Source organism: Oryctolagus cuniculus, chromosome 1 (genome assembly GCF_051225735.1).
Source record: "Oryctolagus cuniculus isolate XC-2025 breed Fujian yellow rabbit chromosome 1, ASM5122573v1, whole genome shotgun sequence".
In the NCBI taxonomy this organism is placed as follows: Eukaryota; Metazoa; Chordata; class Mammalia; order Lagomorpha; family Leporidae; genus Oryctolagus; species Oryctolagus cuniculus.
In genome coordinates, this window is record NC_142867.1 from 39052500 (window position 1) to 39064018 (window position 11519).

Sequence of the window (11519 nt, forward strand, 5' to 3'; positions counted from 1 at the left end):
TCTAAACAGGGGTTAGGTAAAACCTCATTGTGATTTTGATTTGTATTTCCCTGATGGCTAGTGATCCTGAGCATTTTTTCATGTGTCTGTTGGCCATTTGGATTTCCTTTTTTGAAAAAAAATGCCTATTTAAGTCCTTTGCCCATTTCTTAACTGGATTGTTTGTTTTGTTGTTGTTGAGTTTCTTTATGTATTCAGGTTATTAATTTTTTATAGTTTCATAGTTGGCAAATAATTTCTCCCATTCTATGGTTTGCCTCTTCAGTTTGCTGAGTGTTTCTTTTGCAGTGCAGAAGCTTCTCAATTTGATGGAATTCCATTTGTCTATTTTGGCTTGGATTACCTGTGCCTCTGGAGTCTTTTCCAAGAAATGTTTGCCTATGCCAATGTCTTGCAGGGTTTCTCCAATGTTCTCTAATAATTTGATGGTATCAGTTGTAGATTTAAGTCTTTAATCCATTTTTAATGAATTTTTGTGTAAGGTATAAGGTTGGGTCTTGCTTCATAATTCTGCATGTAGATATCCAGTTACCCCAGCACCATTTGTTGAAGAGACTGTCCTTGCTCCAGGGATTGATTTTAGCTCTTTTGTCAATGATAAGTTGGTTGTAGATGCATGGGTTGATTTCCGGCATTTCTATTCTGTTCCATTGATCTATCCATCTGTTTTTGTACCAGTACCAGGCTGTTTTGATTATAACTGCCTTGTAGTATGTCTTGAAATCTGGTATTGTGATGCCTCCAGCTTTGTTTTTGTTTTATAAGATTTCTTTTTTTTTTTTTTTTAAGATTTATTTCATTTATTTGAAACACAGAGTTACAAAGAGAGGTAGAGACAGAGAGAGAGAGGTCTTCTATCCACTGGTTTACTCCCCAGATGGCCGCAACAGCCAGAGCTGCACTGATCTGAAGCCAGGAGCCAGGAGGTTCCTCCTTGTCTCCCACGTTGGTGCAGGGGCCCAAGGACTTGAGCCATCTTCTACTATCTGAGGCCATAACAGAGAGCTAGATTGGAAGAGGAGCAGCCAGGACTAGAACCAGCGTCCACATAGGATGCTGGCACTTCAGGCCAGGGCTTTAACGCGCTGCGCTACAGCGCTGGCCCCTGTTTATAAGATTTCTTTAGCTATTCAGGGTCTCCTGTGTTTCCATATGGATTTCAACATCATTTTTTCTATATCTGAGAAGAATGTTCTTGGTATTTTGGTAGGGATTGTATTGAATTTATAAATTGCTTTTGCTAATATGGACATTTTGATGATACTGATTTTTCCAATCCATGAACATGGAAGATTTTTCCATTTTTTGTGTCTTCTTCTATTTCTTTCTTTAATGTTTTGTAATTGTCATATTTATCATTGACATCCTTGGTTAAATTTATTACAAAGTATTTGATTTTTTTATAGCTATTATGAATGGGATTGATCTTAGAAGTTTTTTCTCTGCCATGACTTTGTCTGTGTATACAAAGGCTATTGATTTTTGTGTGCTGATCTTATATCCTGCCACTTTACCAAACTCTTCTATGGGCTCCAATAGTCTCTCAGTGGAGTCTTTTGGATCTCCTGTATATAGAATCATGTCATCTGCAAATAGGGATAGTTTGACTTCCTCCTCCCCAATTTGTATCCCTTTGATTTCTTTTTCTTGCCTAATGGCTCTGGCTAAAACTTTGAGGACTATATGAATAGCATTGGTGAGAGTGGGCATCTTTGGTTCTGGATCTCAGTGGGAATGTTTTCAATTTTTTCCCACTCAATAGGATGCTGGCTGTGGGTTTCTCATACATTGTCTTGTGTTGAGGAAGTTTGTTCCTTCTGTACCCAATTTGTTTAAAGTTTTCATCATGAATTGGTGTTGTATTTTATCAAATGCTTTCTCTGCATTATTGAGATAATCATGTTTTTTTTTTTTCTTCAATTTGTTAATGTGATGTATCACATTGATTGATTTGCAAATGTTAAACCATCCCTGCATACCTGGGATAAATCCCACTTTGGGTGAATGATCTTTCTGGTGTGTCGTTGGATTAAGTTGACTAGTATTTTGTTGAGGATGTTTTGCATCACTTGTGTGTCACAGTCCTGCACTCGGGATATTTTGTTATAGTATCCCTTTGATAATTCTCCCTACAATATTCTATGTTCTCTTTTTTCCAGATTCCTGTTATGGAATTAGTAGTCTTCTATCCTGTTAAGCAATTACTAGTTAATCAGTTCCCCGCCCCCCTTTTTTTTAGAGTTTTTATCCTATATTTTTTTCTGCAAGAATTCATTCATGTGATCATCTGATCCTTGAATAATTTTTATATGTGTTTTATTTTAAATTACAAGCACTCTTTTCCATTTATTCCTTTTTCTCACTATCTTATTTTATGGCTGAGTATATTTTCTTGTCTCTAAGGACATGAATTACAGTTTTTCTCTTCTTAGTTGGCCATTTCCCCTGAGTGCCTTTTTTCTTTCATTTTCTCTTTTTCTGTTTACAAGTTTCCCTCAAATGCTTGTTAAACCAAGTTTTCTTTCAAATGCTTGTTAAGCTGCGTCTGACTTTATAGTCATAATCTGAATCCCTGTCTGTTTGTATTTAAGAATGGGGCATTAAAAAGCTGAATAGAAGTTATGTGGGCATAGGTAGGGCTTGTTGATAGTAGATTTTTTTTTTTTATTTTTTTATTTTTTTTTTACTGTTGCAGGAAACTTCCAAGTACCTGAAAGTGTTTCACCTTTAAACCGTTCAGTTTCTCAGAGAAGAAAGAAGCTTCTAATCTGGGGGATAAAAGCCCAGTGCCAGTATTTCCAGGTAGGGTCAGGGAGGCTGGTTCTGTATATTATAGTTTGTTACATAAATTCATGTTACCTGTGTTCCAGTCTGGTGGGTGCATAAACTCTACTCTTCTTGGGACCTGCAAACTCCATACACAGAGCCCTTCCAGAGCTCTGTAGGCTGAGTCAGTTCTTCTTTGTTTGCTTAGTATCTATTTCAGTATGGAAACTTTTAGGTGTAGAGGAGAACAGGAAGGGGAAAAAAGCACCAGGGAAAGAAAGTCAATTTTAAAAGAAGAAAAAGATATTGCAACTATCATAATATCCTTAAAGTTGAGAAAGATTCTACATTCATTCCAACTCCTCACTCATACTTCACCTCCATCTACTTTCTACCTTCCCCAAGTCTGTTAGAATCTTTGGTTAACCATTGTATTCTCTTCTGTTCTCTTTGCTCCTGTGGATTTGTACCTTTTTTCTTAAAGGAAATCCTTTGCTGTCATTTTAGCAGGAATTGGGATAGAAAAGGAGATATTTGTGCGTAATTTCTCTGCTGTTTATTTAACATCTTAAGTTTATTTGCAAATCTATTGATGTAAGGTGCTTGCAGGAGTTTACTACCGGCAAGTCATTAAGTTTAGGCATAGATGTTTAGACCCCGTTGATTTAGTGTAATTATTGAAACCATGGAGATGAACAGCATTTGGAAGGAGAGTCTGAAGCATAACATTCTCTCATTCATTCATTCAGCACATGTTTACTAAGTGCCTACCATGTGCTGCCAAGGAGAACTGGACTAGGATGGAACATAGGGAAAAAGAGACTAAAGGTAAGGCAGAGGGAGAGCAATGAAAACAGTGGTAGGACAGGAGGAGAGTGTTCCCACAGCGAGAAGTGAAACTTTCAGGAAGAGAGAATTAAAAGTTTTCTATACTATCAGATGCTGCTAAGATTCTGGGGGAATGAATGAGGCCTTCTAGTAGTTAACTAAATTCTGTTTTTAGGGGCCAGCGCCATGGGTCATTTGGTTAATCCTTTGCCTGCAGTGTCGGCATCCCATATGGGTGCTGGGTTCAATCGTGGTTGCTCCTCTTCCAGTCCAGCTCTCTGCTGTGGCCCAGGAGGGCAGTGGAGGATGGCCCAAGTGCTTGCCTTGGGCCCCTGCACCCACATGGGAGACCAGGAAGAAGCACCTGGCTCCTGGCCTCGGATCGGTGCAGCGCCGGCCGTAGAAGTCATTTGGGGAGTGAACCAACGGAAGGAAGATCTTTCTCTCTCTCTCTCTCTCTCTCTCTCTCTCTCTCACTGTCTGCAACTCTACCTGTTTTTAAAATTACTTTGAGAGACAAGAGACAGAGCTCCTGTCTGCTGGCTCACTCCCCAAATTCTGGAATTGGCCGTGGCTGAGGCTGAGGTAGGCTTACATCAAGAACTGAGAACTCAGTCCAGGTTCCCCACATAGGTGCCAGGGTCCCTGCAACTTGAGCCATCACCTGCTGCCTTTCAGGGTACACATATGCAGGAAGCTGGAATCAGCAGAGCTGGGAATCTCGCATGGACACTCTAGTATGAAATGTGGGCATCCCAGCTGGTGTGTTAACTGCTAGGCCAAATATTCGCCCCTGTTTATTGAATTCCTAACATTATATTAGATTCTTGGGATTGTGATAGATAAGATCTACCTAATCCCTGAGCCTGTTAGAGTTTACATTCTAGCAGAGATGACAAAATCTTTCCCTTTAAACACAAGTCATGAGGGCATATGAGGAGGTAGCTAACCTTTGTAGGGTTTAGGAAGTGCTTCCAGGAGGAAGTGATTAAGCTGAGACTCTGGCTTGAGGCACTCAAATAAACAAAACATTATTTAATCATTATGGAAGCTAGAGGGTAAGGAATGGGCTGAAAACATGGGTGGTTCCATGTGTAACCTTTCTTTAGAATACCAAGGACAAGGGGATACTATAGCTTTTAAACATCAAAGGACTTAGAGGGCTTGTATATACTGACACATTACTACAAAGTTATAAAGGAAATTTCTAAAATCTTGGTTGTAAAGAACATCTAAAGTATTCCATGGGAAAATATACCTTGAGGTTCGATGGCAAAAATACACCATCCATGGCCCCAGAGTCTGAAGTAATATAGATGAAATGAGGCTATTTATTTTAAAAATACATTGCTAGTGATGTCATTAGCAATTCAAAGTTTGAACATTCATGGATTTGCTTATTTTATCTATGGCCCAGGTGAACAACAAGGTGTAGAGAAATTTACATTGCACTAACAAATTATACTTGCATTATCAAAAAAATATAGCAAATAATATTCATGTGTTTGCTGTGCCCATTGGTTTCCTAAATTCATATGTCGGCTTGAGAAAAAAAAAACACAAAGTTACTATAGAAAGAATATTTACCTACTGCTATTGATAATGGCAGTCTGCCTGAGAGAGAAAACTTTTCAGAAAAGGCAGTGGTATCTTGAATTTCCTCTTAAAATAGAGAAAATACTTCATTATCTGTCATCTGGGAGAAAGCTGTGCCTTATGTGCAAGAGAAAAAGAAAGGAACACACTGCCCTTTCCTTTCCTAGAAGCCACAGAAAGCCCCTCCTTTCCCTTTTCCCGTTCCTGTGCCCTTGGCTGATGGAACTGACGGGAGAACTTGAGAAAAGGAGGCAGCCTGCCCTTCCCCCAGTCTCATGCCCTGGGAATCACCGGAGGGTCAGAAAGAGATGGGAGCTGTCCTTGTTTGTCTCCGTGTGGCCGCCCTGGGTGGAGTGGGAGTGGAATGTTTTCTTAGTTTGAATGAATTTACCCTAACAACCATCTAACCGCCCACCTGTCTACAACTCCCATTTCCTCTGCCAAGGGCTCTTCTCCCTTGGTGTGGGCTGAGATGCAGAAGTCAGGCATCACTCATGTCCAAGGTAAAAAAAGTCTGTCAGTGAAACAGCAATGCTTCCCAATTTTCTTCATTTACTGGAGGTTAGACTAGATGATCTCGAAGGCCCCTTTCTACTCCATTATTTTGTGTGGTTCATTTTTGTATTTTTAATATAAAGATATTGTTCACCATTTATCTCTTGTAAGGGCAGTGGGGACATCATTTCCCTTTTAAAAGGTGAGCATGATCTACTCAACAACTGACTTCAGGAAATGTTCCGGAATGCCCAGCTCAAGACAGCATTAAGACTCACCTGAAGCCGCCGCCTGCAATGCTGGCATCCCATATGGGTGCTGGTTCAAGTTCCGGCTGCTCCACTTCCCATCCAGCTCTCTGCTATGGCCTGGGAAAGCAAGTCCTTGGGCCCCTGCACCCACGTGGGAGACCTGGAAGAAGCTCCTGGCTCCTGGCTTCAGATCGGTGCAGCTCCAGCCATTGCAGCCAATTGGGGTGTGAACCAGAGGATGGAAGACCTCTCTCTTTCTCTGCCTCTCCTTCTCTCTTTGTGTAACTCTGACTTTCAAATAGATAAATAAACAGATCTTTAAAAAGAAAAAAGACTCACTTGAGTTTTAATACATGTTCTGTGGGAACTTAGACAAGACTCTTATCCTTTCTAAGCCTGAAAAATGGACTCTGAAAATGGGCTTATTAGGGGCTGGCAATATGGCATAGTAGGCTAAGCCTCCGCCTGCAGCGCCGACATCCCAAATGGGCTCCAGTTTGTGTCCCGTTTGCTCCTCTTTCAATCCAGCTCTCTTCTTATGGCCCAGGAAAGCAGTTGAAGATGGCCTAATTGCTTGGGTTCCTGTACCTGCGTGGGAGACCTGAAAGAAGCACCTGACTCCTGGCTTCGGATTAGCCCAGCTTCAGCTGTGGCAGCCATTTGAGGAGTAAACTGGCAGATGGAAGACTTTTCTTTCTGTCTCTCCCTCTCTCTGTCCATAACTCTACTTCTCAAATAAATAAATAATTGGCTTAATAATACTTAGTTCAGGGGCTGGCACTATGGCATAGTGGGTTAAGCCACTGCCGCCTGAAGCAGCAGCATCCCATATGGGTGCCAGTAGTAGTCTTGGTTGCTCTACTTCCAGTCTGCCTCCCTGCTAATGCACCTGGTAAAGCAGTGGAAGAGAGCCCAATTGCTTGGGCCCCTGCACTCACATGGAGAGACAAAGATGAAGCTCCTGACTTTAGTTTGGTCCAGACCTGACTGGGATGGAGTTTGAGGCTCCTGGCTTTGCCCTGGCCCAGCCTGGCACTGCAGATAGTGGCTTTCAAATAAATAAATTTTAGAAAAAGAAATGAGCACAGATAGGCACAGTGAGAAGGTGGCTTGAAAATAGGGAGAGAAAGGCCGGCGCCGCGGCTCAGTAGGCTAATTCTCTGCCTTGCGGCGCCAGTACACCGGGTTCTAGTCCCAGTCAGGGCACCGGATTCTGTCCCGGTTGCCCCTCTTCCAGGCCAGCTCTCTGCTGTGGCCCGGGAGTGCAGTGGAGGATGGCCCAAGTGCTTGGGCCCTGCACCCCATGGGAGATCAGGAGAAGCACCTGGCTCCTGGCTTTGGATCAGCGTGGTGCACTGGGTGCAGCGGCCATTGGAGGGTGAACCAACGGTAAAGGAAGACCTTTCTCTCTCTCTCTCTCTCACTGTCCATTCTGCCTGTGGGGGGGGGGGGGGAGAAAAGAAAATAGGGAGAGAAGAGGGGGCCATGGAGAAAAATTAGAGTTGTATTAACTAGATGGAAAAAGTCTTTGAAACAGATACACTAAATAACACTATGAAGGGAGAATACAAATCAAAAGGGAAGGTTTGACACTCTATGATAAAGGCTGAAGAATGCATTTAAAAATCAAAACTATTCTAAGGCAGACAGACTAGGAGGCTGCAGTATGAGTTGTAAAGGGAAGAAAATTTGCACTTCTGTCTTTATTTATTTGAAAGGCAGAGTTATGGAGAGAGAAGGAGAGACAGATCTCCCCAAATGGCCACAAAGGCTGGGAGTGGACTGATCCAAAGCCGGGAGCTGGGAGCTTCTTCCGGGTCTCCAACATGGGTGCAGGAGTCCAAGCACTTGAGCCATCTTTCACTGCTTCCCCAGGTGCATGCAGGGAACTGGATCAGAGTGGAGCAGGGAAGACTTGAAACAGTGCCCATATGGGATGGTAGCACTGCAGGGAGTGGCTTAACCCACTGTGCCACAGTGCCAGCCCTAGGATGCCTGTCTTTTAAGGATTGAGAGCCTTTAAAAAAAAAAATCAGTATTTATTTGAAAGGTAGTTAGAGAGAATAAGACAGAAAGAGAGGTCTTCCATCCACCATTTCACTCCCCAAATGGTCGCAATAGCCAAGGCTAAGCCAGGTTGAAGCCAGGAGCCAGGAATATCATCCTGGTCTCAAATATGGGTGCAGGAGTCCAAGCACTTGAGCCATCTTCTACTTTCAGGCCATTAGCAGGGAGTGGGATTGGAAGTGGAGCAGCCAGGACTCCAACCAGTGCTCATATGGGATGCTAGCATAGCGGTTGGCAGCTTAACCTGCTGTACCACAATACCAGCCCCATGGAGAGTCTTTAATGTAATCAATTGTTTGGATTTTTTGCATAAATTCTCCATATGAATTCCATGAGGGGAATCCAGGCATATGTGATTTTCTCTAGCGAGGTTGTTTTCCTTAATTAGATTTGATGTTTTGTTCATAAAACTCATGTAAGTTGTCTTGGGCTGCATTTATGGAGAGTTGTTTCTCACATTTCCTAAGAATAAAATAGAAGAATTAATTTTTAAAAAATTAAAGCCTTATTATATAAGATTCTTTCCTCTGAGAAACCAACACTGCAACAGGATTAGTCTTGTCAGAGAGATTACTTGGGTGCAAACTTGTGAGGAAAAACAGGGAGGGAGCCAGAAGGAGGCCAGGAAAGCCATCAGACCATGAGAGTGGTGGAATAGAGAGGAAAGGGGGATAAGTTGGGTAGGAAGAGTCTTAGATGGCAGTACAACTCTAAGAAAAATTCAACAAGGCTGATGATGAATTATTTTAAAAGATTTATTTGTTTGAAAGTTATAGACAGAGGGAGAGATCTTCCATCCAGTAGTCCACCACCCAGATGGTTACAATGGCCAGCACCAGGACAGACCAAAAGCATGAAGCTTCATCCAGGTCTCCCACATGGATGGCAGAGGCCCAGACACCTGGGCCACCCTCTGCAGCCTCTCCCAGGCCACTAGCAGGATCAGAAGTAGAGCAGCCAGGACACAAACTGGTGCCCATATGGGATGCCAGTGTTACAGGCAGTGGCCCCAGTGATGATGAATTCTTTATCCAGAATTACCCATCAGAGGGCCCACTTCTTGCATTTATGGGCCTGCCTAGGAATCTTTGTTATTATCAGTCATTGACTAGAAGCACAGGGGAGGAGGATCTCACCTAGAACACAATGGTAGATTCAGAGCATGGCATCTGGGACCTGCAGACAGTTAAGTTTCTGACAGCAGATTGGGAAGCCCATTTCTATAGCTGTTACACTTACCTACACTTCCACAGTCTTACATAGTTGATACTTTCCTCAAGCATTAATGTCGCAAAGTTATTGAAAAGGAGCATGTAACACTGCATTGCTGTATGTCTTAAAAAGCACTTTTTATTTGCAGCCCAAGGCTATCTATGGTACAGACTGGACTCCACTCTTGTTTTCCCAGGTTTTAGAGGCATACGGGGTGAGGGTAGAATGTGAGTGGCCCACCCTGGGAGTAGGCAATAAGGGTGTAATTTATCTGTAGAGAATTTATAAACAATAAAACCAACTAAAACATGTTCTGCTTTTTATTATCACCATGTGCTGGCAACTCTAAGTGATGTCTGATAAATATTCTCCCTAACCAAGGCAGACTGCTCCTCCCACCCTCCCACCCTCCACCACCACCACCGCCACCACCACCACCATATACTACCGACAGGTCTCCTTTGTTTTTAATTTGCACCCATGGAAGTGGGCTAAAAAATTCAGTTTTTCTCTTTTTCCCTTCAGATTCCTGAGTTGCATTGTTTCAGAGCATCTTTGGAGATGCTAGATGTTGGAAGGCTCTGCTGTACAGTATTATGTGGTTTCCAAAGGGGAAGAAATTGCTTTCTTAAAAAGTGGGTCAGGGAAGCCCTCTAGAGACCAGCACTAGATTTTGAAAGTTGGTAGATTTTGGCTTGGCAGACAGGAAGATGGTAGGCTTGCAAGCTGGAGATAAAGAGGACAGAGGAAATGCAATATATATTTGAGAAGCTATGAATAGACAAAAACAACCAGTGTCATGAGGGATGTGAGAAATTTCATGAGTACAAAAGTACACTGGAACCAGAATTTTAAGATTTTTGAATGCTAAAGAGTATATAGTTACTTAAACATGGTTAAGTAGTTTTGAGTAGGGAAGTGACCCAAAGAAAGCTGTAGTGGGTGCAACATGGAGCTGGTTAGAGGTTACTTCAGGGGAACCCAAGAAAGTCATCCTACATATCAGGATCAAGATCTGAACAAGGGTAGTGGAGGGGAATTTGGAAAGAAACTGATCCAAGAGATACGAAAGAAACTGCATCTCAAACTCATTGTATGAGACTGAAATTGCCTTCCCTCCCAACATCTGCTCATCTTGTCTTCTTACTCATTCATCTTAACTACATTCAGCAGATACATGTTGAGTGTCTGCCACTGTCCAAGGGCTGGTTGATGGCTCAGCTTTCCCAGGTGTTCTCTGATAGAAACCTGCTTTTGTCCATCCATGATGCCTCTCCCACATTCTCACCTTTGGTCGGTGACAGATTTCTATTGACTGACCTTATACACTAAGTTGCTGATTCCTCTGGTATTCTGCACATCACAACCAACTGAGTGAAATTCCAAAGGCCAGCAGGACATCCCAGATCAGTCAAATCAGAAGACTCTTTTGAAGCCTTCCAAAATGGCTCCAGTGTGTAAATTTGGTCATCAATGTCTTAGGTATCTTTTTTTTTTTTTAAAGATTTATTTATTTGAAAGGCAGTGTTACACAGAGAGAGGAGAGGCAGAGAGAGAGAGAGAGAGAGAGAGAGAGAGAGAGAGAGAGAGAGAGAGAGAGAGAGAAATCTTCCATCCGCTGGTTCACTCCCCAGATGGTTGCAACGGCCGGAGCTGTGCTGATCCGAAGCCAGGAGCCAGGTGCTTCTCCTGGACTTGGGCCATCCTCCACTGCACTCCCGGGCCACAGCAGAGAGCTGGCCTGGAAGAGGGGCAACCAGGACAGAATCCGGTGCCCCGACCGGGACTAGAACCTGGGATGCCGGTGCCACAGGCAGAGGATTAGCCTATTGAGCCTCGGCGCCGCCCTGTACTCATTCTCACTTGGATATGGCACCAGCTACCTATGTGATCACTAGACTTCTAATCTTATTTCCGTCCTTTTTATCCTCTGCACAACAACCTACTGACCTCCCAGAAATGCAAAACTGACGATGTCACTGCTCTGCTTCTGACTCCTTCGAGGCTCCCCCACATACAACATTCCTTCTTAATACTTTTTCTCTCTCCTGTCTCCACAATATTCACTAGCATACACACATCCTTCAGAAGTTTGTGTTCATGATGATTTTCGATGTTTGGGAGCATCCCCCCCAAAGGAACAGTGTCAGGGTATTGGAGGAGGATTCAGATGGTCTGTGAGGCTTGAAACACACTTTCTCTCCACCACCATCACACACACACCCCTTTTTTTCCCTGGCCCCTTTTCCCTATTCTGATTTGTGGTTTCCTACTATGGGATTCAAACCCCAAGATAAAAGTCAG

At 42.9% G+C, this 11519-nt stretch overlaps 1 protein-coding gene across 1 annotated transcript in view; it reads left to right on the top strand.

The window, feature by feature from the left end:
* CCDC34 (coiled-coil domain containing 34) overlaps positions 1-5941 on the top strand; it is a 41645-nt gene extending 35704 nt beyond the window's left edge. Inside the window, exons 6-7 of the mRNA XM_089310358.1 lie at positions 2696-2802; positions 5862-5941. Coding sequence (XP_089166484.1) covers positions 2696-2802; positions 5862-5891 — 137 coding nt within the window. The 3' untranslated portion in view covers positions 5892-5941. The remainder of the gene's footprint in view (positions 1-2695; positions 2803-5861) is intronic.
* Positions 5942-11519: the final 5578 nt, after the last annotated feature.